Here is a 27559-nt window from a genome sequence, read left to right as displayed (position 1 = left end):
CATTCTCCAGCCCTGAGTCAATCAGGTTAGTCATGTGCTCAACCTAGGCCAGGGAAGGACAGAGCACTTTGATTAACTGTCTTACCAAAACAATTCCTAATTGCAGAAGATAGGGGAAGATGCTTGAGGACAGGGCTTTAACAGTGAGATGTGCCACTGTATCTCCAGCATATAGGACCATCTAAAGTACAAGACAAGCTCAGAAAATATTCGCTGAATGAATAATTTGAGAGAAAATATAAGCATCTAATCAAAACAGTAGAAAACGAGTGCTGAACAGGGAAAAATGAGATGCCATCTACAAAAGCTCTCCACAATCTAGCCATACCTTACATGGTTCTGTTCCATTGATTAAGGGATGGATCCCCTAAGCCCTATTAATAATAATTTCCATTATTACATATCACTTTTCAGTATATTGAGTGTTTCTACATATTCAAATTGCATCATCCTTGAACCTCTCATTTACCCAAAATTTCATTCATTCTTCAGTCCATAGCTTTGTCTCAATTCCATTATGAAAACTTCCTGAATAATTTCAGAGCATTCTCTCTTCCTTGAAAATATGGGTCATGGCTATGGATTCCTATTTGACTTTTGATGTGTAACCCTTGTCTCAAAAGCTAACATTTGCTTGAGTAGTGGGTCTGGTAAGGCAGGGTCTCATAATTCCCCATCCATTTCTCCTAATGGCTTTTCTCTAATGGCCCTGCACCTAGTACATACTCAACATAAACTGAAGTGAAAGCATTAAGGTACTTATTTTTATTTTTCTCATTGCAACTAAAACTCTTACTAATCTATAGATGAAAGTATATTTTGGCTATAAAATATTGTTACTTATAAAGTTAATGTGAATCTTAATTTTAGAAGCAGGCTGATACAAATTTTATCAAATATACAGTGAAATGATTATTATGCATTATAAATGAATATTACACATTGTGGAAACTAATTTTTAAAGATACCTCTCTTCCCCCCACAATAAACTATGCCTTCTAAATGTCTACCTGCCCTTGTATGGTTTCCTGCCTTTCAATCTGGGCTGGATCGGAGACTCACTTTTGACCAAGAGAATGTGGAAGAGTGATGCTGCATAATTTCCAAGGCTGGGTTATAACAAGCCCTATAGCTGCCATCTGAGTCTTTTGGACTATGTGCTCTAGGGGAGAAGTTTGCCAGCTAAGAAGTCCAAATACCCTGAAACAGCCATGCTGGGGGAAGCCCCACATCGCCATGTGGAGAGGACATGTAGAGAGAGAGAGATGCCCTGCCCGCTCCAACTATTCTAGTCATCCCAACTGAGGTGCCAAACACATGAGTCAAAAAGCCATTTTGGATGTCCAGCCCAGGTGACTCTAACTCCATATTATTGTTTAAAGCCACTACATTTTGCAGTGGTTTTTTAGGCAGTAATATGTAACTAAAACACACACTTAAAACATAATCACTCAGTCACATTCAGAACAGGATCATAGTACATGTGTTGTTTTTTGTTTTTTAATTTCAGTCACATCCCTAAATCTATTATGACTTTGTCTTTTGTTGTTGTTTTTCATGGTTTTATTTTGTTAATTCTATTGTGACTCTTAATTTTATTCCATTATTCCATATTATAAATTATAAATGGCTTATTAATATCGGTAACAACAAAATACATTTTTTGTAAAATCCAATTGTTTATTAAAATATGTAGCTTTTAAACATTTCTTGAAAGTAAGCATAATGTCTTGATTATTTGTTTTCTATACAAAGTAGTATATAGTAGTTATTCAATAAAGGTTGAGAATTGAATTGGTGTATGATGGGAAATGATTCTTTGGTGAAAAATTTGACCAGATGTATTGTACTAATCCACCACTGACCTAGTTAAAAATTTTTAAAAGAAAGAAAGACTTTCTTTGACAACTATTGTCACATCTGTTTAAAATTCTTAAACTTTTATTCTAATTCAGTAGTATCCATTTGAATTCATTATACTCCAAAATGCATAGTGTAATTAACCAACATCAATTCACAAATAAAAATAAAATAATTTGACATTTTAAATGCCTTTGAAAACCTAAAAGGAAATAATTAGAAATATAATAGTCCTTTAACATCGCTTTTGAACAAACAAGAAAACCTTTTTGAAGCCTTGTTCAAACTTTTTACTAAATTTTTGCAAATATCCACATTTTTTGCTAGCTTAATGGAGTAACATTTTCTTAAAAATTTAGTTAGTACCTATTACAATTCTATATTCTATATGTATCATTAATAACTCTTTAAATTTCTACTATAATAGTTTATAAAATTAGTTTCTAAGAAAACCTTAATCATGACTGCCTAAAAAATTTATAAACATATCTCTATGGACTAAAACCTCAGTCTTCCATACTTCCTGATTTGCCTGCTATTTCATAAAAGTAAATAGATTTCTAACCATTTCAGTTGTTTGGTTTAAAAAAAGAATGAAAAGTTACTAAAAGGATAAAAGGCAGAGAATTTATTTTATTCTCAATGCACTCATAGTATACTTTTAAGACAGAAAATCTAGAGTCCATCAGCCAGAAAATATATTATAAAACCGATTAGAATAAATTAAGCATGTTCAAAGACTCTCAAGAGGGTCTTCAGAATGAAGCTGCCCACGAGACATGATGTTAATCAAGTAATTGAAAAGAAAAAAGAAAAAAACCCAACTCAGCTTGGTTAAGTGTCTATTCACTGAGATATTTCTGGGTTCAACGAACAAGAAGTTATAGGGGATTAGGTGTTTAGGTGTTCCTAAATCACACTCCTCATATTTTTACTACCTTCTTCGGAACTTCTCACACAGTCACTTCACTGACTTCCAGGATATATAGATTGTTATAAATCACTGTAGCCAGGGGGCTGGATAAAAGCGATTCTGATTTTTACCCTTTTATCTTCATAAGACAGAAGTTTAGAGGTCAAGATTCAAAGTGTATCAAGAAAACCTAATGACTGGCTTAGTCTAGATAGAACAATAGAGTACTAGAACAAATTGTGAAACAAAAGGAATTAAACTAAGAATTTGAATTCAATTATAAGGGTGAGGTCAGAAAAATATGAAGATTCATACAAGATCAAAGTATAAGGAAAAGTAGAAAGATGGGGCAAGCAAGGTGCACAATTCAGATTCAGGTTAGGAGAGGTAGGCCAGGAATAGTGAGATCAGATCCCAGAGGCAGAAGATGAGGCACTGAGGTCTGAAGTCACCAGCTGACATGGCTCCCTCGTAGAGAGGAGAACACGCTACCTAAATGGTCTCTGCGTGTTCTACCTTCACCCAACTGTAATGCATGTGTTTATCCCTAAACACTTAGGCCCAAGGGTCCCAGTATAGCTTTTCCACACTTTCCAGAGGCAAAATGTTGAAAAGTTTTCTCCTGGTGTTCCCACAGCAGTACCAGAGCAGATAAATAAATGGTTGCACCTTTATATGATCCTTACTTATAACTTTTTATGATCCTTACTTATAACTTTTTATGTGGGAAATGACCAAGTAACTCCAAAGAGATAAAATAATCATTTTACCTTCTAAGATTTCTGGTGTCTTCTTCTTTGAATATAAAAATGTATACAAAAAACCTTCACTGCACATTACAGTAAAAAAACTAAAAAGGAACAAAACTATAAATCTAAGAAAGCACAGTGGATAGTGGCTAGACAAGAATGTATACCCTTTGAATAATATAAATCATAAAACCTCAGTATTAAATACCTTTCGACCCACTGAGATGCTTGGAAAGATTATAATGGAAGAAAAATGATTGTATTATACTCAAGTTAGAGAGTCTGTACTTTTCTATTCTTTAAAACCATGATCCCAATGCACCAAGACCTTACTCCCTAATAATAATTGATCAAAGGAGAGATTTCACTGCTTACCTGTACTGCAGTCAGTGAAAGATCAGAACCTGTAAGAACCTGCCAACAAACTACTCCAGACAAGTACAAAATCTATGAAGTGTAAGGAGTATATGCCCCACACTATAAAGAAAAGAAAATCTTACAGCTTTTTCTAAAGCATCAATCAAATCAGAACGAAGTGCCACAGAGAGGATTTTGCTTTATGAAGTGCTGGCTTCCTTCAAGGTCATTCATGACAGTGATGCAAAGATGTCTGCAATACTGTGCTTTCAGTCTCGGCACTAGAGAACTGCCTAGGGTCCTTACTTAATGAGTTTACTAGCTGAGCTTCATGTTAATAGAAGCAGTTGAGTTCTAAAAAAAAATTTTTTTTTAAATAGCTCAGTGCAGTCTCTTTCACAGCTACAAAAAAATTAAGAAATGCACTTATTCTAAAGTAATGAATACTGATTTAAAATAAATGTGACATCTGAAGAGTCACTAAATACTACAAATGGCAGTTTTTCTCATTTATTTACCATTCTTCTCAAAATTTATAAAATATTTACCTTTTAAAACTGAACCTCATATTTGTTGCTCTCCTTTCTTCCTAAACACATTTTCGCTTACTAAACCTCAGATTGTTGAAAGACAATCCAAGTTATAAAGGCTATAAACAGCCTAAACCAATGAATTGTGGAGCAAGATGAGAATCAGGCAGCAGATAAATCTGAAAATGCAGATTTAGCATACAATTTTTTTAACTATCGGAATGTACCTGTACCTCTGCATTAAAAAGGAAAGAGGACCACTGAGTACTCTGCATATATTTAACATATTATTCTATTACTATACTATTGAGGAAGTCTAAATTAGTCTATTATTCTATCAATGTTTTTTCCTTGATAATCTTACCTGACCTTCCAGTGTAAGATTCATCACTGGTGACCACCCACATATTTCCTAAGCCCTCTGGTTATACTGAAGTACTTCCATTTTAAACTAGCTTCTCTGAGAATATTATTAGAATCAGAGGCCCTGAAAAGGATCATATTTTGCTTTTTCTCTAAGATCCTCTGGCCACGCTCACAAGTCAAAAACTATATGGCCATGAAAACCAAAAGTAAATTCCAAAGAGGTTACCAAGAAAGACTCGTGTCTCCTCCTATGACACTACAGTCACAGGAGGAACCAAGAGACTCTAGATGTCTCTTTAAGTATATATCCATAAAAACGATCCAAATAATACTGTTTAGAAAAATTTTACAATTAAAAGTGCCACAATAAACTTAAATAATAATACTTAGTACAAACAATAATATTCAATATTAGTAAGAAAGCCTAAAACAGACCATAAAATACCAGCAAAAATATTCTCATTTTCCAAACTCCCCTGAGAATTATGTCACTACTTCCTTGGACTGCTTTATTCCTTGTGGTATCCTTTAACATATTGCCTGATGCTCAATAGATACTCAAAAACATTTGTCCAATGAAGCAATAAGTAAAAAAACGAAATTAAGCAAAATATAGGCACTAACTCCCTGAGGTTAGTGGAGTATCATTTAGTATGCAGAACGAATACTTTACAAATTACTTAAAGTATAACCAGAGAGCTTACAATATATGGACAGTCAATATTCGGACACTTTTGTTTTGAAAAAGGTATTTCAATAAATATTTGTAACTTATTTACTCCAAAGTTACTTTATTACTAAGCAATACACTATACAGTAAGAGATGTTTATAACTAAATTTTATTAAAATAATTACAGATTAACAAATTCTAAATCTACTAAGTTTAATATCAAATATAGTATAAAACCTTCAAAAAACAATTAAATACAAGCTAAATAACTTCTTAATAAACTCAACCATATTGAAAAGAGTTAACCCCATTATTTAACATGGATGTTAGATGTCCACTCTAAATATCCTTTAATTTCTGTCAACTACATGTTTCCAGGCATTGAAAAAAATCCTAGACTAACCTCTCTATGTCCTCCTATGCAATCTCTTTATATCTTGGCTTCATGGTATTTTCCACTGTCTGCCTTAAACAAAGAGTCCTTGCTGGCATTGGTTTGTTGCAAGTCAGTATTTAGCTCTCTCTTTCTGTAGCTAAGAGAGAGCAACCATCTGCTTCCCACAGCTTTTCAGTCCTGTGATAGCTTTCTGCTCTTTCCTCTTTCAACTCAGAAACAGAAAGCAAGAGATAAAACAAAGCATTTTAGGTCCACAAGAAGCTACAGAACACCCAGGAGAGTTTCTTCCCGATCACGAAAATGCTTTCTTAGCAACCAAGTTACTGAGCCCAATTAACATCCATTCTCTATCAATATTCAGTTTATATTGAAATCTTTTTGGTTAAGCCCTTCACTTTTACAATGAGCTTTCTGGCAGAGGAAAAGGTGCTTCTGTCTTAAAGGAGCCAGGTCTTTTCTTCTGAATGTAACAGTAACGTGAAACGTGAACTTAACATAAAGTGTTAGATGATCACCTAAACATGATGTAACATAGAAATGGCATAGAAACTAAGTGTAAGGAACCAACATAGGCCTAAAGCGAGACTGAAACATATCAAAGCTACCATAGACTGGATACCGGGGAGAATAAGAGATATGGAAAAGAAGCTTTTATAGCTGTCAATGCCTTATACTTGCCTTGGCTGATTTATATCCCTTCCCCATGACCAGCAAAACCCAGGTGACCACTAAATAATCACAATATCAGTAGAATCCCAGGGAAGAGATGAATGAAAGAGAGAGGCACAGACAGTATCAAACCCAAAGAATTTCCTTTCAGGCTAGAAAGTAAAAAATTTAAACTAGTGAGGAAACAGCATTTCAAAGTCAGGGACAAGTTCAGAAGTAGTGAAAACTATAACATTTAAAGAAAAAAAAGTGGTTTTATAAAAATGTATATTTGTACAAAAGACATTCTCCCCCCTTCCTGAGATTTCAAGCTGTGAGACAGAGGTTACATTTTTCTCATAATTAAATTATTATACTACATTCCAGTTAAAGTAAAGAAAATGACAGAAATATTATGCAATAGGTTATTAGTTGTCTTCTGATGTTCATTTTCCAGGTTTTGATGAAGCAAAATCCTTTGTTGAATAAATTTAAAGTTTCTTTAAATTTTATACATAATGCAACATGGAATGACTTGTATATGGTAATTTATAATGGGCACCATAAATCATCCTTTGGCAGGTTTGGTAGCAGCTCTCCAACATCAACATGCAAGTCCACTGTATCTCAAAGCAATCCTTGCTATTAACAGTCATAATATCAAATTTCAGAACCAATTTTGTTTTCTAATGTTGTCACTTAACCTCTGTAGGACTCTATCCCCCTTGCACAAAGATTTATTCTGAAATGGTAAAGCTGCTTTAAGGTTGCATTAATAAAAAATTAATACTTGTTAATCCTTGGCTTTCATTATCTCATTTGATCTTCATTAAAAACCTGTGAGGCACCAACTGTTACAATACGCTTTTCTCATTGAGGCATTTGATGGTGAAAAAGAGTGGGGAAAGAAATATAAACTTTTTAAAGTACCTGCCGCAATATGTGTTTTACTGTCACAGCAATGGCCTTGCGTTTTCTTCCATGATATCATTTAATGCACATATCAACCCCCCCTTCCACACAGCTCTCCAGTTCCTCACCTCCTGACTCCCTTAAGTATTTGGGATCCAGGTTTACAGATGAGAGATTTGAGGCTCAAAAAGTTTCAGTAACATGTTCAAAGTACACAATTTAAATGAGGAAAAGTAGGGATTTAAAACCAAATGTGCCCAACTCCAAAGCCCTTGCTCTTTCAACCATGCCACACCACCTGCTACTCAAAGCCAGAGCAGCCCTATTACGCTACTCTCTGAATCCCTTCCACTGACTTTAGCAATCACCAAAGGTCTAAGTAATATTTTCCAAATGTGAGGCATGCACCATTAGTAGGTTCTGAAATCAATTGGTGGCCTCAACCAGCATTTAAAAAAATAAAATAAAATAGAGCAGAATGGATTAATAGAGTAGAATGGATCAGAAAGAATAAGAATTGTTTAATAAACCTTGGTTTAAGGTATGTGTGCGGAGAATGTAGTAGGTCTTGATGTAAACTGTATTTCTTTTTGTGGGTTTATATCAAAAAAGTTTGAAAGCCTCTGGTCTCAGAGGATGCTCTCACACAGACCTGGATCATAGAGAGACTTATCAAGGGACTGGAAACTACTCAGTGCTCAGCCATGTTCACTTAAATAACATCAGGAAGCACAAGACAGGAAGCCCCTTCTCAGACAAGGCAAAAAAAGGATTATCTAGAATCAGCATAGTAGGAAGATGTTGATTGTATAATTACACACCTCCTTCACAGCAACTCCAGTCCATCAAGAAGATAGTATGGTTTATTTTTTACACACTAATTATGTAATTATCCATAACATTAAATCAGTTCCACCTGATTCAGTCTATCACAGGTTTCCTGAAACATTCATTTGTTTATTATTTTTAAAAAGAACACTAAACTACCAATCATCGTATATGTAAAAGTCCTAATGTGGAAACTGGCAAACTTTTCTTGAAAAAGATCTTCTGTCAAATATAACACTTTTGGTCTTTTTAGATAAATGGCAATTGAAATTGCATGTTAATATACCTGGGAGCTTTTACAAAACAGATTTCAGACAAGTATGCTCTCATTTTTTTCTTCATTATTTCATAAAATGCCTATCATAGGGCAATAATACCACATTGGATATTTTCACGAAGTACTTTTCTATAGAATAAAACTAAATGTGCTTTATAATACTTCTTTTGGTATGTCATTCATTCAAAATAATTTCTTGAAAAAGTGCTACAAAGATAAATAAGCTATGGATCCTACACTCAAGAAAACAGCAATTTATTAAGGGAGATACATACATTAGACCCTACAGCTTCCATTCAGCCCCTTCCATTCAGCACCTCTAAGCAAAGCTATAAATAAACCCAAGCTACGAGCCAATACCAACAACATCTGTAGACCACCCAGAAAAACTCACCAGATGCCCTCTAACAAGCAAGCGACTAAAACAAAGGATACACAACACAGACAAGGACCAGGGCCAGGGAAAAGCATGCAAGCTTTAGACTCCATCCGGTTCTCCTACCCACATATTCATACAATCTCTCAGCTCTGCCTAACCCTTTAAACCTGTCTGACAAAGGTAAATACCATTCATCCATGGACAGCGAAGAAGATCTAGCACATTCCAAACTGGTTAGGCAAATCACTCAGGATCCTCCTCCCTTTCTCCCAGCCTAACTTCACTGCAGTCTCATCTCTACCTAACTTCAAACCTATGACACCATCATTCCCTCTAACTTTTAGTGGTTAGTGTTTTATACTTGACTTCCTGGTATTTAAACCTTAGCTTTCCTTAATGGATTCTGACTTGGTCTACTCTCCGTCTCTCAGCACTTCTCATTAAATTAAATGGAAATCCCAGATTCAGGATCCTAACAACATAGCAGCAACCAGGCCAATGCCCCCAGGACAGGAAATTTAGATAAACCATACTAAAAACTCCAACTACTCCTCAGACCTTTCTAAAGTCATAATACAACACTCTCCCATTCCACCCAAATTCCTTTCTTTAGTGCAGAGACCCTCTTGCTTCCCCCTACTACCTTCTGTACCCACCATCAGCCATTCCCAAGAACCCAAAATGTAATATGTGGTGGAAAATGTACTGGACTCCTTCTGGAAGGTTAATTCCAACAATTCGTGTCACCAAGTGAGCACAATTCGGAAAAATATTTTTTGGAAGTTGGATTCTCATCTCAAGAATGCCCAGAATGTGCTACGGCCTCTCCTAGTACTGAGAGTCACTGTAGAAACTAAGATTGGTTAACAGGCTCCTAAGGCAGTCAAAGGTACAGATGGAATCCTTTTCCAGTCATCAAGTTTCTTGTTGCCAGATTCCAACCATGTGTTTTTAAGTCAGTCTGACTTATCAGGATGCCAGCTGTCAAACTGAAAAGCTATGGGCACTTCAGCTTCCAATATGCTCTAATTAGCTCTATGGCCATGACTCTAGACTTGGTTTCTCCCCTCTTCCTGCCCTCTAGGTTTACCTTGGTTTGCATAGGTTGACCTTCAGCACTCCCCAAGGACTGTGATTTAGGGAAGATATTAGAACTACTGCCACAAAATAATAGTGAAATGTTAGAAAGGAAGAATAAAAAGAATTCATTGTCACCAGTATCACAGAGACTAAAAGACGAGAGAATTTCAAGAAGGAAAGGCTTAGTCAATAGTGTCAAATGTTACAGTGTGGTCAAGGAGAATGAAGACACTAAATGTGGTGATTACAAAGGTAATTAGTACCTTATGAGGAAGCAATTTTCATAGCTTGATTTTGGTAGAAGTCAAAAGAACAAGAGTTGAAGTTTAAATGAGTGATAAAAGAGTGAAGGTATTATAGATTATTTATTCAAGAAATCAGGTAGTGAAGGAAAGAGAAAGAGGATTGTAGAAGAGGACTAAGAAGTGCCAATATACAGCATAAACATGTAGGGCCAAGAGCCATGGAATCTTGGTATTGTGAGCATGACAGAGAAGGTTAAAGTCAAGACTATGTAAGGAGACAAGATAAATAAAAAGGGACTGATGTCATTGAGAGTCTTGAGACAAAAAGAGTGTACAGAGAATGTTCGGAGTAAATAAAGTTGAAAATTAGGCGGTTATAAACAGAGAAGAAGACTTTAGAGTTTGAGATCATCATTGTACTTTGTCCCTTTTGTTTTACATCTAACAAACCTGAAGAGAGGCTGAAAATAACCTACTTCACAAATAAATACTGGAAAGAGAGCATTTAACAATATCACTTTAAATTAGTCAATGGTCATTTTAATGATCTCTTCCAAAAGTCTGGTCACTTTCAGACTACGAGTACTTTCTTTTTCTTCAAAATAAGGTAGGGTCGAGCAACTAAGCATAGAGATCAGATTTAATTAGCCAGGCTGCTGTACCCTCTGACTCACTTGCAGTTTTTCAGGCATCCATCCAGATGTTCTTCTTTGTTTTATCAAATAAGAAATATTTATTGTTTGAAACACCTCAGTTTGGGGGTAATTTGTTATGCATCAAAAGATAACATACTACAATATCTCCAATTTCAGTCCATCACTATGAAATTCATTCCAGATTTTCCATATTTGTAACTCCTTTCTCTGAGAATGAGAAACATGGCAACCATTATCCTTAAGACAGTAACTTATTTGTCAATCCCCCTCTATCTAACCAGTCTTCATTCTCCTCCCCCATGTTTTCATTCTCCTCACCCTTCAACACCCCTTTAATAAATAAAGTTGTTGTAGGCCCATCCAGATGTTCCTTTATGTAAGTAATACTGCCAGCTTGACAGCTTTCCACCTCTTTCAATCCATTCAAAACTATGGCTGAGACAAACCTGTAATCTCTATCCCAAGGTTCCTTTGAGGTCAGCTAGAAATAGATGTAAATTCTCTCAATGTATATACATTCAATCTTCTCTCACAAATACTAAAACTAAGTTTGCTAAGAATGAAGAATATCTCTAAAACAGCATATTTGCAAGCACCATATACAAGAACATTATTGAAGCTCCCATATCCCGTTTATACAATCAAAAACAATAGTTAAAAACACTTCAATACCTCCCTCTTAAAAGAGTTTTTCCCCTTAGCTTTCTGCTTTGAATACTTTTAACACAGTCCAATATTTGGTTACTCCTATTTACTTTAAGGTGAACTTATTATTCACTCTTAGGCCCATAAATTCAGGAATAAACTTTAACAAATATTCATGGCCACCTCATTTAATAAGTGCCATTTAATAAATAGACAGTAAATTGCTAATGGCAAAATATTTAGTCTAACATTGCTGACTTTTAGTTAAATTAGCAGTATACTGGGGACAGAGGAAAGTTTAGATAGTTCCAATTCAGAAAAATCAAGATATAGGCTGTATTCATTTCTGGCACTTCTGTGACAGACACTGGCTAGATGCTAAAAATGCAGCGGTGATTGAAGTGATCTAACCAGGTCAGTGCTTACAGTACAGTAGGGTTCAGAACCACTATTCCAGTTTGAAAATGTTTTGTTTTCTCCCTGTAAAATAATCCATTTGCATTTTTAATAAAGGCTCTTCAATAGTGAGCATTTCAGGTATTAGTGGAAGAAATACTGAGGGTTCTATGGGTCCTGTTCTATAAGGAGCAACCTGTACGTACTACTATCCCTAGTTCAGGGTAATGGTTTTATAGTAAAATATATTCTATGTAATAGTCTTTATCTGACTGCTGAAAAAAAATCCTGACAAGTAGTTAATTTCATTCAAGCTACTAAAAAAACAAAAAATAAACAACCTTTTAAACATCTGAAGATCGCAGTTTACTATGAGATTCCACATTTGAATTTTAACATTCGATTTCATCAGAGTATATGACAAGATTGTTTTTGAGCCCTGAATAGAAAATTATGCCTATGGATATTCCTTTCACTCCAGAAAATATTTTTTTAAATTAACCATTTCAATTTAACTAAGGAAGAAAAAGAATTTTACATATAATTAATAAAATAATTTTGAAAACTCAAATATTTTAGATTTTATTTAATCTTTGGTGATATCCAATCTCATTGTAATGTATTCCAAGGCAATATACCCCTCTCCACACTTGGAGATTTCACTGACTTAAAAAAAAAAATCAAAGTGGAGAAAGAAGCACCATATAGTGATTTCACTTTCATTTGTTTTAGATTTGATTATAAAATCAAGCAGGCTCAGCAATTCTCCATGTAAATAGACCCAAATAAAGTTTGAAATCCCCAATCAACTTATTAGGTGTTTTCTCAAGGCTATATCATGAAAGCATCTCAAACTCATAAAAATAAATGGGAGGAATATATAATTTATTAAAATAATGCTCTGTGTCCTTCCTCCGAAACAACTGGTTCCTGTCAGACCTTTACAACTGGACATAAGCATTCTACATTGAAAGTAAGATTTTCATACAGAAATATCAGCTCAATATTTTCTCAAGTCCATATCTATGGCTAAAAATGATCTTACTTTTAATTTAAGGAAAACATCTCAATATTACAACTATACATAAAAGAAGCTTTCTGATATAACTCATTGATGAGTTAAAATACAATGGCTGTGGCAGGTGCCTTTATAAAGCCTTTTTTACTAGCTTGATAAATAGAGAATTAGTTACCTATCTGGATTGATTCAACTCGATTTCTCTCTCGCAAAAAAGAAAAAATAGATTCTTTGCTCTGCCAAGTAGAACGCAGCACAGAGAATTTCAAAGGTAGAAGGAAACCAAAAAAGTTATAAGTTCTCACTCTAAACCTAACACACTCTCTGAATTTTGCAAAGTGGTATTACTTGGTACCAAGGGCCTAGAGAAGAAAGAAGATTCTGAAGGATCTGCCTCTATAAAAGACTTCTTGGCTTCATAGCAGAACACTAAGCTGTTTTAAGGCCCCAAAGATCTTTTTAGATAGTTCAAATAGTTTTAGTGCCGCAAATCTATATGTGGTTTCTGATGAGTTCTAAGAATAAGTAAACAAATACTTCTGTCATGTAGTAGTTAAAGAAATATAGTTTGTATAATACTATATTTAGTATAATATTTAGCAATTTTGTTGGAACTGTAAATCCTGATCAGACCTGATTGGTATTCAGAATATCCTATACTCTCCCCTCTCAAACACCACACCACTTTATGGCATGTATTCATACTCTAAATTAAATAAAATTAAAATTTACTTTGTTTTGGAGTTTTTTAAAAAACATAAAAGTCGGATTGGGGTCTGCTGTATTAATACTTATTTTGTTTAAATATCCATTTATCAGCATGAGGTTCATCATATCAATAAATAAACACCAAGTCACTACTTACATGAATCTACACACATTAATTATAACAGACTTTCTGGTATTTTCACATTGCTTTAATAATTACATTTTCAAATAGTAGGTATATCATGCTTACCACTCATCATTTACATTTATCAGCACGGCTATACTTCAGTCTAAAAATAGCAGCTGCTTTACAGGGAAATTGTTAACACTAACTGAGAACTGTGGCTCATGATTTATTTCAATAAAAAAAAAACATGGTATTGTGACATATGAGTCTATTTTGGAGAACTCATCCTAAAAGTCACTTAATAAAATCCTTAGGGCAAATGAGTATATTTGAAGACCAGGTTACCTCATTACATCGTCATTCTCTGAATATGTTCTTTTGGCAATTGAGATCATCTTCTGTTACTAATTCTCAGCTTTATGCTTTAGGGAATTTATGATAGGTTGTTTTTGTTGAGGGCTCTCTATAATATTCTACCTACCCTGGACCAAGGAAAGTTCCAGTTAGTGTATAACAAGGCCCTAGGACAAAAATCCTTTTATCCAGTAGCATACTATTGCTATTTTTATGACTGTATCATTCTCATAGTTTTAAAAAATGTAATCTGAAGGTGGAACCTGAGGCTCTAAAGTAATGAAGATAGTAAATGAATAAATAAAATATGTTCAATACCCATCTCTAATACCTCTTCAAAAGGAAGAAATGAAACTTTAGTAATCTAACTCAGACAAAAAAAAATCTAAACTTCAATAATATATACATATAAAAATCGCTGACCAACTTAAAATATGTATGGGTATCTGAATTGAATTAATCAAAAGAACAATATCTGAGCCATCTATTCTATGAAAATAATTCAGAATTTCATAAATGAAGAAGTTAAAAAGAAAAATCAAAGCAATGTCAGCCAAAAACTAGCTCTTAGGCTTTCTTCTAAGCATTCATTAATAATTTTTCCTACTGATTATTAACAATCAATATCCATGTTTAATATTCATCTCATAGTTTCCTTTTATTAACAGTGGTTTAATGCTAAACATGGTAGAAAACTTACTTTGTTTCACTACTCTAATCATTGAAGTCTTTCTTAGCCAGTAAGTTAATTTAGAACCTTACAAAAATTTTTTAAAGTTTCCAGCTATTTTGCAGTAACATACACATGAGTTTTAAAGGTTAATGACTAATTTTTATCAAAAACTATCTAATTGGAATATAGAGCTTGTGTTCCCACTTCTATTCTCAAACTATTATTTTATCTATATAAATAAGGCTTTTATAAGGACTTTCCACAATAAGTTCATATTCATTAAAGCAGAACAATTGTTAAATCATCGTTTTCACTACTGTTAAATGATCATACGTTAATTTCACTAAGAAAATTCTTCAATTCAATCCAAAAAAAATCATGTTGATAATGTGAAGTATTAGCATCAACATCACTTTATGGAAATAAGAGTTCCATATAATAAGATATCCTAAGAACCAGTGTTGATTATGTTAGCTCCTGTCGAAAATATTCATTTGTATTTAGAAGATTTTAAATAGAGGCAATGGATTTCTTTTGGTCACTGCTAAAAATCTTGTTTAAAAAAAATCACCATAGTCTTGTTTGTTATTTCACAAACTCAGAAATGTCACAAGCAAATCATATTAACTGTTCTCAACAATAAATGTCCTATCTAATATGATTAACCTATAAGAACTCCTTTTCAAACCCTCACACACTGCTGGAACTGTAAACTGATACAGCCACAATGGAAAAGAGTATGGAGGTTCCTCAAAAAAACTAAGAATTGATCTACCATATAAGCCAGCAATCCCTCTACTGGACATTCACCCCAAAAACTTGACAACATATATCCAAAAAGATATTTGCACACCAATGTTCACAGTAGCATTATTCACGGTGGCCAGGACATGGAAGCAACCGAAGTGTCCTATGATAGAAGACTGAATAAAGAAGCTGTGGTACATATATACAATATTACTCAGCTTTAAGAAGAGATGAAATACTGCCCTTTGCGAGAACATAGATGGACCTCGAGATAATCATGCCAAGCGAAATAAGCCAGACAGAAAAAGTTGAAAACCACATGATATCACTTATATGTGGAATATAAACCTAAAAGCAACAAAAGAACAGGACAAACAGAAACTCATGAACATGGACAATAGACTCATGGTTACCAGAAGGTAGGGGAAAAGAGAGGAGGGGAGAGGGGGGAAGTAGACGGGGTAAAAGGGGTCAAATATGTGGTGACAGAAAGAAATCTAACTATGGGCAGTGAACATACAATGAAATATTTAATTAAAATTAAAAAATAAAAATAAAATAAAATAATAAATAAACAAATAAATAAGAACTCCTTTCCTCAAAACCAGAACTAAAAAATGCCCCAATATATTTAGTAGATTTCTAAATACAATCTCATTCTCTTAACTACCATTTGAAATCATATTTTAAAAATTTAAAGGTATAGATTATAATTTTCACACATTATTTCACTTATATATTCCATCATATTTCACTTTGATTTTTAAAAACCCCATGATTATCTACACATCATTGTAGATAATCTCACAAGCATAAAAATCATGAATCAAGTTAAGACTGCCAGATCTCGTTAGAACAGGAAGTAAGTGATTTCCCACACCTTACATCACCAAATTTAAAAAATTTTTTGAAACGACTATTAGCAGAGACATTCCTTTGGACATCTTTAAATAGGAAATGTGATGTACAGATATGGAACAGATATAGAACTATCACGCTTTACATTTTAAAGATAATTCAGAGGTCCCCCAGCTCAGTCTTCTACATAATACAAAACTCCTTTCTATAATATTAGAAGCTAGGTTATAAATTGGTGGCCCAAGGACCACGTAAAGCCCATAAATATGGCCTATTTGGCCTGAACAGATTTTTTCTTTTTCAATTAAGCCAACACACAAAAATCCAAATCATTTCCTTTTCTTGAAAATCCACCTGGGGCTGCATGCGTGCTGACCTTTTGGATGAGTCACGCCCTCTCCCTTTCTCCACAGCTCCTACCACTTCCCATCCGCCCACTTCACTCTCTCATCATCTGCCTCATACTTTAAGCAAATGAGCATTTCAGTGGGTGATCACTGTTCCAGAGAGAGAGTTATCCACTCTGTGGCTGAACATACCCATGAAAGGGGAGAGAGCTCACAACTTTACATGCTGACCTATTTCATTGTAGGCAACTCTAAATATTAGAGAGATTTGTCTAGAATAATTTCCAGACATGAACTAATTCTCTCAGAAACAAAGTAAGTCTACTTTCTCTTCCACGGGAAAGTCTTCTAGATATATCTGAAGACAACTAACTTTCCCAGGTCTTCAGTTCTAGTTTACCATCCCCAGAGTCCCCAAAATATTTTTCATAATAATGTTTTCAAGCCCACCCATGGCCCTCGGGCATGCTTCTCTACATGGATGAATTCTATTTATAATTTATTTTTAAACTATTATTATACGTATTCATGTATTACATATTCTAGTTATCAATATTCTTCTTCACATGTAATAATGTAATATTTCCATGATATAGATCAGTGATCCTCAAACTTTTTGATCTCAGGAACCCTTTACACATTTTTTTCTGATTTTTTTTTTTTTATTTACCCTTCACACTTTTAAAATTCATTGAGTATTCCAAAGAGCTTTTGTTTAAGAGAGTTAAAACTATTGATATTCACTATATTAGAAGTTTATATTGAAATTAAAAAATGCTTATTAATTCATTTAAAAAGTTAATAACATATTTCTACAAAAAATAAATATATTTTCCAAAACAATATAAATTAGTAAGGAAAGGAGCACTGTTTTACATTTTTGCAAATCTTTTTAAAGTCTAGCTTAATAGAAGATAGCTAGGTTCTTGTAACTATTTCTGCATTCAATCTGTTGCAATATCACAGGTAAGTAGCCTCTGGAAGAATCAGGGAGAACGAGAGTAAAAAAGTATAAATAACATCTTAATATTATTATAAAAATAATTTAGACTCTGTGGACCCCTGAAAGCATCTCTGGGACGCCATCCCAAGGATCCCTAAACCGTACTTGGGATCCATTTAATTAATGTAGCTTAGGTTCCAGTTAGTTTTTCTAGTATACATGGCATTCATTTCACTTATCTTGAGCTTACAGTCAACTAAAATCACCAGCTCTTTCTCAAACAAATTGCTGTCATGTCAAGCCTCTCACTTTTCATCTAAATGCAGACCTTTTGCATATATTTCCTCATAGATCCTATTTTGTTGGTTTCAGGTTACTCTTTGGTAGTCAACACTGTTAGTGCCCCATCCAGGTCTCCTTAAAGCCAGTGCACCTATCTCTACTCAGCTGTTTTGATTGTTGGTTGGTAACACAGAGCTGCCCTCTTTTCTGAAGAATTTCTTGGTTAAAACTGGAACTATCTTGCTTAGGAAGGTAGTGTCCACCTCCACTTTGGCCAATGGCTCACTGACAAGCTGATGACTGTCACAGAGTACAAAAGGCCACCTCAAGGACACAAAGTGAGACTAATTCTGGATGTTTTTTGTGCTTCAGAGTTTCCCAGGAGATAAGACTAAAGTAAGTGTTTAGTTGAGACCACATTCTTCCTTAGCTTTTTTGTCCCTTGTTCTGTCCTGCTTCTGTCACTCTCTTTCTCCTAAGAGCACATCCCTAGTAAGTCACTTGAACAGAAATCTCCATCTCAGGCTCAATCTAAGGCATCTTTCATGCCAGCAAGAGTACTGCAATACTGACTCTATCATATATCATATTAACTAACCATTTCAGCTGTGTAGCATCTCAAATATGCCACACATTCTATTATAGAGTAGAGCAGTAGTTCTCAAAGTGTGGTCCCTAGAGCAGCAACATCAGCATCACCTGAAAACTTATTAGAATCACAAATTCTCAGGCCCCACTCCTCCAGACCTACTGAATTTAAAAAAAAAAAAAAAAAATCATAGAGATGGGCCATAATGATCCAATCCATTACTATTGTATATTTCAGTTGGTTCTATTTTTTCCTATTATAAAAAAATGAATATGCTTGCAGGTAGATCTTCATGTACAGTTCTGATTACTTTATAAGTATTTGTCTGCAATTTACTCTGATGCAAAAGTGCTACATCAAAAAGAAGGTGTACGGATACATGAATAGAGGGACTGATATATAATAAGGCAAGCACAGCAAAATGTTAATGGTAGAGTTTAGGTGATGAGTACATGAATGTTCACTGAAAACCCTTTCAATTTTTTCATATGTTTGAAATTTGTTGAGAAGTGTTGAAAATAAAAAATTCATATTTTATGAAGCTAAATTCCTAGAATTGGAATAGATTGTTCATAGTATGGGCACATCTTTAAACTTTGTGAAGTTAAAACATCAACCAGAAAGTGTCAGTTCCCTCATACTGTCAACACTATTTTACAGTGCTTTTCAAATCTCTGCCAACTTGTTAAGCAAAAGCTGGTAATTCATCTTTTAAATCATCATTTCCATGTGCATTTTTTAAGTTAATATATAATGAATTGAAAAGCTTCCTAACATGCTTGGCTTCAGATATGATATTGGTTATTCAAACCACGAAACAGTAATCAAGATGTGAGCAGCCACCAGGGGCACTTAATTTATTACCAAGCATAATACCCTCTAGAATAATTGGCAAACCAAATTATATTGGCAAGAGTTACTTCTAGGCCAGTGTCATACACAGGCAGAGGGGACTAGTGCCAGATTGCCAAATGGATCTGATTTAATATAGACCCTGAGAAAAAGCTCCTTCTTCACCAAAAAAGTCTCCTCACCCATTTTACCAAGATTCTCAGAATTCCAAGCATTAGTTATTTCTTCCTTTGTGTTGAAGCAATTGGGTCCCCACCAATTCTGTTTTAGAATTCAAGTATTTTACTTCGATATGGGCTCTACATAATTATGATGTATTCATAGGATGGAAGGTAATGGGGCCATTACATTTACTGACATGAATTCTACATTTACTGACATGAGAAGATGTCCATGACATACATGTACATTGCAAAACGTGTGTGTGCGTGTGTGTGTGTGTGTGTGTGTGTATGTGTGTGTGTGTGTGATAGAAATGTGTGGAAGGGTCTTTATTAAAATATTAATAGTGGTTACCTCCTGTTTAAGGATGTATAGAAATTTTTTTTTCTCTTTTTATGTATTTATTGTTTACTTTTACAATGAACATACACAATTTTTTTTATTAATAACCAATACAACAAGGCTATTTACATTTCAATAAAAGTTAAATGAAAAATATCCTAGAAAACCACTAAGCCATTATCACCTTATTAAAATTTAATTTAGCAAGATTTTCAAGTTAAGGTTAAAGTCCCCTAAGGAATGAGACCCAGATATAGCATATTTTAAATGGTATAGGGAAAAAGAGTTAAAAGCAAACTAGCCAAAGAGGTCTCCAGCCAGGTATTAAGCAGCCAAAAGATAGGTCTGTGTTATCCTGGAAGAATTTCATGCGAGAGAAATCAATAGGCAATAAAAGGCACCTGTGGTCTTCAGATTCAGAGAACCCAAAAGGATGAAGGCTCACTATGATGTGTATAGCCTCAGAGTAGATCTCAACTTTACCACAATTCCTGCTTCCAATATTATAGAAGAAATGATGTTCACTGACAAATGATGTTCACTTCTCCCCTGACAGCAGGCCCAGGATCCAATGGCAGTTAATTTTTTTAGAATATATATTTAACACATTTCAATTTTTAAATTTATACTTCACAAAGACCAAAAAGGAGAATATGACATGTTAAATCACTCACCTCCATGGGAAGACACGTCTGCACATGGGCAGATGTTCCAGGTTGTGATTCCATCATCTCATTTTTAATTTGAAAATGCGTTTTGCACATGTAGCCATCAGAACAGTCCTGTGTTCCATCATCAAAGAATACATAAGAAAATACCAATTATATTAAGAATTCATCATTCTAAGAACTACAGCTTCTCATAAGTTCCAAAGTAAGCAATGAAAAACTAAGTATATTCAATGAAACGAGACAATATGGATAAAGAAACTCATCCAAAAACTCTCTACATAGTAGGTACTCAATAAATAGAAGTTTTAATCCCCTATCTTTCTCATTCCTTAATGATGATCTCCTTCTCCTAGATTAAATTCTCCCCTTTTATTTTCCCAAGCAGTCCATTGCACAGAAGTCATAGAACAAAGCTTTAGGTTCAAAGCTTTAGGTTGGCAGCTGTTAAAACACCTATAAACTTACAGAAATACATTGTCACATAATTAATATTGGTTTTCATGACATATATAGAAAAAGAAATTTTAGGAGGACTTGCAACAGATCGTGAAACCAGAAGGGACTTTCCGTTTCAATTTCTTGTCTAAAGCAAGATCTCCATTAAAATGTCCCAGAGAGGTAATTCCTAGAAAGGAATCAGCACTTTACTCCCTAACACAACTACTGCCTCCATTTTGGTACATGGTACATTGTTTGTTGAGAAAGTTTTGTCTTAAATAGCATTGAAGTGTATCCCTTTAATCTTAACTCTCTGGTTCTAGTTCTGCCCTCCAGAATCTAAATTCTTTTCCACAGAGCCATTCTTCAAAGAGCTGAAGACAATTACTACTATTTTCAAATGTTCCTTAAAAGATATGATATCTAAGCCCTTCACCAGCTACATTTCTCTCCTGCTTCTCATACTTGCTCTTAAATATACTAATGGATGATGTTCACTTAATTGTGGTCAGCCCTGTTTTTTTTAGGCAAAACTTGTTTGAATTCAATAAAGTCATGTAAAAATGCAATACCTTCTCATGTACAGATATACTCATGTGTCAATGAAAATTATTAATTCTCCGCCAAATTGTCACACTAACATTTACATTTTAACAGACTTAAAATAATTATAATTAAGAAAGATGTGGTTACTTAATCTGATGTAGCAAAAAAAAACCAATAGAATTCCAACAAAAAAATCATAATTCACTTAAATACTTTTACTAACATTCAAAAATCCAGTTTTTAACTATAAAATAAGAAAAATTTTATAGTGTTTGTAAGCGATTTAATATTGACTATTTTTTACAATTTGTGCCATGCCAACTACGCAAGAGCATTTGATTTTAGGTAACTATATGGGGTTGAATAGTGTCCCCTTCAAATTCATGTCACTCAGAACCTGTGAATGTGACCTCATTTGGAAATAGGATCTGTGTAGCTATAATCAAGTTAAGATGAAGTTACATTGGAATAGGGTAGGTCCTAAATCCAACATGACTGGTGTCCATATAACAAGAGGGAGATTTGGCTACAGAGATACAGGGGAGAAGGCCACAGGAAGACAGAGGCTGAGATTTGAGTGGTGCATCTACTACCCAAAGAATAACAAGGAATGTCATCAACCACCAGAAGCTAGAAGAGGCAGGGAAGGATTCCTTTCTAGAACCTTTGGAGGGAGCATGACTCTGCAGATACCTTGATTTCCAACTTCCAATCTCTAGAACTATGAGAATTTCTCTGTTTTAAGCCACCCTATTTGGGGTACTTTGTTATGGCAGCCTTAGGAAACTAATATAGAAACTATATTTTCTGAGAAATATGGCAGGACCTTTACAATGCCTCCCAGCTAACAGGGCCGACATCCTGCCAACTCCCACAGAGGGGCCCTGCTGGTTGGTGGTGATCAACCTCAGCTCAGATTGTCTAGACTCAACTCATTGTAACTGGTTGATGCCACTGTCATTCCTGCCTGTAAAGTGAGCAATCAGGTATTGAACACTCTCGTCTTTTATTACTTCACTAAGGTTCTGCATTTTGTAGATGAAATTATTGTTTCAAATTCCAGTTCTATATGGTCCAACCAACCACAAAGCACACAGCCTTGATAACCTTCTACCACTGAAATCTTTGTATTTTGACAACATAAATTAACTTAAATTTTGGCTTAAATGGAGAAAGAGATAGTTTTCCATTGTTGCTTTTCACATCAAATATCCATTCCCTCTTCTTTTGGAACAGGAGCCACTTTTCCTCTAAGGAATCATTCCCTTCTCCCTTGTCACTGTAGACATGGCCTCCCGCCCCAGCTCCAGGAACAGTCACAGGACTCTGATCTGGCCAATCAGGGCACCAGTCTTGCTGGCCACAGAGACTCAGGAAGGCGCAAATGATCCAGTCAGAGCCAATGAGATGTGATTCAAGGCTTGGGGCTGAGGGGAGGGCACCAGGCTGTTCTCTTTTTTACTGAATTTGAACCGGAAAGATAAAGCCCTGGCTGTGCTGGAAGCCACCGTGTAATTAAACGGAGTCTGAGAATGAAGCCATTACAGAGAGAAGTAAGGCCATGAAATGCAGAGAGACCAGATCCTGATTACACTACTTACACCAACCATACTCAAAGCTAGCTCTACCCTCAATTTTCTCAATTACAGAGCCCCAAAAAGTCCCTTCTTTGCTTCATCCAATTTGGACTGGGTTTTCTGTCACTTAAAATCAAAATAATCTTTCTATTAAATGACATGTATTGTGTTTATTGGTTTAAAACTAGAAGATGTGGTAGTACATTCTATTATCACTCTTGTTATGATAGATCATCAATAGTTGATCATATAAAAGATTTTCCAAATACAATAAACATAATGGTATGTGTTTGTAAGAAAAAGTACTGACAGTCTGCAATTTAAAAATAATTTAGCAAGTCAGGATCACTACTGCAGAATTTAGACTGCCATTCCACATAAAAATCCGGAGTCTGAAAACACCCTGGATCTGCGTGGGAGGAGGCAGGAACAAAAGAGACCTTGCAGTTTACCCAGTTCAGCCGTCCCATTTCAAAGATAAGAGGACAACAGACTGGAGCACTTTAAAGAGACTGGTTTTAAAACTAATTAGGGTCGAAGCTGAAAGTGGAAAACAGGCCTCTTGACCCCAGTGTTCTACTACACTAAACAAATTCTGCCACAGAGCTGGATTATGGCAGAAAAACGCTTACTGATTCTTTGGGACTGGTGTAAGCCAGCGCTCTGCACATTGAGCAACAGGCTCAAGCCACTTAAGTGTGGTCTGGGGACAAGCTGCCTCAGCGTCCCTGGGGAGCTTGTTAGACATACAGAATTTCAAGCCCCACCCCAGACCGCCTGAACCAGAATCTGTATTTAACGGGCTCCTGGGTGATTCCCATGCACACTGGAAGGATGGAGGTAGCGTGCATGGCAATCCCTGGCTCAAAGGGATTGCAAACTGATTGCATTAAACAGTGGTTCTCAGCCCTTGCTGCACATCAGAAGCACCTAGAGAGTTTTCAAATCGCTGTTCCTGGGGTTCAAACTCTTCCCAATAGATGCTAATGCAGCAGGCAGAGTAGAGAACCACTGCCCTAAAATCACTGAAGTCTCCCTTCTAAACTCTGAGAACAGAGTCAATCCAGTACTCTGCAGCTGCCTCAGGAGAAAAGGCCACAAACAACTCCCAACCTTTAGAAATACCGTGGTTCACCTGGAGCTCTCCATATGCTAACTCGCCTCTGAGGATGCTCATCTTGGAACTGTGATTGTGCTGAGACTTTTTAAGTGGTCTTCACTACCACTTCAAACCCTACCCTCTGGCAACTTGCCCAATTTAACCTAGTCCTATGTAATGGCCATTAATCTCATTACTTAATACTGTCACTGTCCCATGTCCAATTACTTTTCAACCATCAGGACTCCTTGCTGCCCATCCACCACAGAACAGGTTGCTTCACTCTGTCACTGTAGAAGAGAAACTAATAGAAAATGTCTAGATGCTATAATCCAGACACCACTAGTAAACAAGAGAATATTTCCTCACAGTCAGAACTCCTCAAGCTGTCTACATAGAATGCCCTTCACCTTATAACAAAATAAAGAGTAAAGATTTAAATGAGAAAAATAATGCTATAAATGTGCCATATGAAAACACTGGAGAATACAAATATATGCATTACTATTAAAAATATATTTAAAAAGTAAATAAAAATCTCGAAGTCATAATAAAATATTGATAAATTCTACTATATGGGAAAAATGCTTAACAATGTAAAGTCAAAGACAAATATCAAAATGTGAAAAAAAGATTTTTAGTTCATATCATAGTAAAGGACTAATTTTATCAATATATAAATAGCTTTAATTTATCAATATATTGATAATTCCAATAAACCAATAAGAAAAAGACAAACTGCCCAATAGGAAAATAAGCAAAGCATATAAACAGATAGTTCATAAAGAGGAAGTACATATGGTTATTAATCATATAAAAATAAGTTCAGTGTTACCCATAAGAAAAATGTAAATTAAAATTATGTGATACCATTTTTTACCAATCAGATTGGCAAAGATCAAAAAGTATGAAATACCCCGTGTAGACAAAGATGTGGATAAAACAGGCAGTCACTTTCATACATTTCTAGGGGCAGGGTAGTTTAAATTAGTATAACCTCCCTGAAGAGCAAGTTGGCAATAATTATCCAAATTAAAAATGCATATATCTTCCACTCAGAAATGCTACTTCCAGAAATTTATCTTACAGATATAGTTGAACATAAGGAAATAAAATTCATACAATGATATGTATTAAAATATTGTTTTAATATCACAATATTGGAAATAACCTAAATGGCTATTAACTGAGGGCTGGTTATGCTATTCAGCCATAAAGAAAATAAGTAAGTTCTATAAGTATTGACATGGAATAATAATCAAGATCGGTCATTAAGTTAAAAAACGATATGCAGAACAGTATGTATATATGTATATATGTATATTATGCTACCATTTGTTTAAATACAAGTGCATATATTTGTACATGCACTAAATATATCTGGAAGGACACCCAAGACACTAATATCAGTTGTGAACTCTGAGGATTTAGGTGAGGAAGGTGGGAGAATTAGGAAGGAAACTTACTTTTTGTGCCTATAAAGAAATAACACTTCATGTTAAACAAATACTTCATTGATTGCTCCTTGGGCATATGCCTCCAGGCCATCACATTGATGCAAAAGATTCCAATCTTGAAATTCTAGGGAGAAAACGTCCTGAAGGCTTTAGAGAACCCCAGAGAGAAAATCAAGTTTTTTAGGGTAGTGCTGACCACATACTGGATGGAGATCTAAGGATTTCCTAACGAAACAAGAGTCTGCTTTATTACAAGCTGTCATGGGCTATGCCACCCAGGGAGCTGTTATGCCTGCTGGAATTCAGCTACCCAATAACTATAGGGCTTCTGTCATTTAATTTGAATAAGCTTTTAATGATCTTCTCTAGAAAAACACTGGTATCTAAAACTGTTGGGTGGTTATCTAAGGGCCTTAGTTCTACTCTGGAATAAAGTATTGCATGAGACAAGCTCAAGTTAACTGCTCGGAATGATCAGCTTCAGGAAGGGCTCGGCAAGGTGGTTGGGGAGGAGTTAAGACATGTAGAGGTTTCTAAGTCACTGCTGGCACTAATTAAAAAGGACCTTTAGAGTCAGTGGAACCCTGAGGAACAGGCCAAACCTAGGCCACAGATCTCAAGTGGCTGTTCTTTTCCCTTGATAAAAGCAAACCAAAACTATCAGTAGCTGCCCAAATCATAAGGGTGAAAAAAAGAAAGTAAAAACCTGCTGCTGAAAAGCGAAGCTTACACTGGGTAGGTCAGACATTAAACTAAAATCTACCCATTTTTCAAAACACCAAATTTAGATAGTATAGGAAATTAATTGTTAAGGATTTAGAGATCCTCCAGAACACAATTCTGAATACAGTACTATGTCTCCTCCTCATGCCCACCCGCAACACCCACCAAATCTAGCTAACTCTGGTTTCAATTTCTGATACTGTTAACGACTTCCAAATGCACATGTGGACCCTGGCTGGCCAAGGCTGACTCTGATGTCTCTCAGAAAATATTAAGAATGACCAGGTCCAGTCAAAGTAATTCGTGGGTAACTACTGGCCTTAGACTCACTTAGGTAAAAATTCAAAAGACTCAAAACTCAAGAAACCAAAAACCCAAAAGTGAAAGTAAAGATATAACATATTTCTCCTTTCTCCAATTTTCCCTAGTCTTGTAGGATTTTGGATTTATTGAACACAACGTGGCCATTTCTTAAATAGTCCACAGATAACTCAGAACTTTCTGAGTGAGAGGGTTGGAGATTAACCTCAGAAATAAGTTCTAGCTGAGGAAGCTGGGGATGTCCTTCCAGGAAAGAATTAAATCTGAATGTGTTCAATAGAGACTAATACTGCCTTGTTTCACCATTTGCCCACACATTACCCATAATGATTACTGCTTTTAACATGTGCATGACTACTGAACACATCTGTTCACCAGCTGGGAATTAAACCACACAAAAGCTTTGTGACCATTGGCCCTTGATTGGAGATTCTCTGGCTCTGCCTAGTTTAAAAGAGCTTTCCTAGCATGTTCACAGTATGAAACTAAAAGAGGATTTGTAGAATTTGGCTTGAAATATTCTCTCTACAGCAGCAGTGTGTCAGAGGGTTTTACTGCCTTCTACCACACACAAAAAAAATACTTAGTTCAGCAATGAATCTTATTTACATTAGCATACTCATTACATATTTTTATTAGGTTTAAATTCCTAATCAACCTATAAACAAAGCACAGAGGACTGATTATAGTTACTGAACAGAATCTAAATATTATAAATCTTGATGATATAAAAATAATAATATAATTAATTTAAAAATCAGAACGAGGAACACAAAGGAATGAGAGATAGAATAAGTACACTAAATTCCTCATCTA

General features: G+C 35.1%; 1 protein-coding gene across 5 annotated transcripts in view; it reads right to left on the bottom strand.

The window, feature by feature from the left end:
* The window catches only part of ATG10 (autophagy related 10), a 200343-nt gene that overhangs the window by 129242 nt on the left and 43542 nt on the right, over positions 1-27559 (bottom strand). For 4 of the 5 annotated variants that reach the window (XM_025047846.1, XM_006913193.3, XM_015590317.2 and 1 more), the window contains exon 3: positions 20586-20693. The exons of the other annotated variant lie outside the window; for it this stretch is intronic. In XM_025047846.1, the coding sequence (XP_024903614.1) occupies positions 20586-20693 (108 nt within the window). The remainder of the gene's footprint in view (positions 1-20585; positions 20694-27559) is intronic. 5 annotated transcript variants of the gene reach the window in all.

This window comes from Pteropus alecto, unplaced genomic scaffold (genome assembly GCF_000325575.1).
Source record: "Pteropus alecto unplaced genomic scaffold, ASM32557v1 scaffold20, whole genome shotgun sequence".
Taxonomy (NCBI): Eukaryota; Metazoa; Chordata; class Mammalia; order Chiroptera; family Pteropodidae; genus Pteropus; species Pteropus alecto.
The sequence above is the reverse complement of the archived record's forward strand: the minus strand, read 5'-3'. Positions and strand labels throughout refer to the sequence as shown.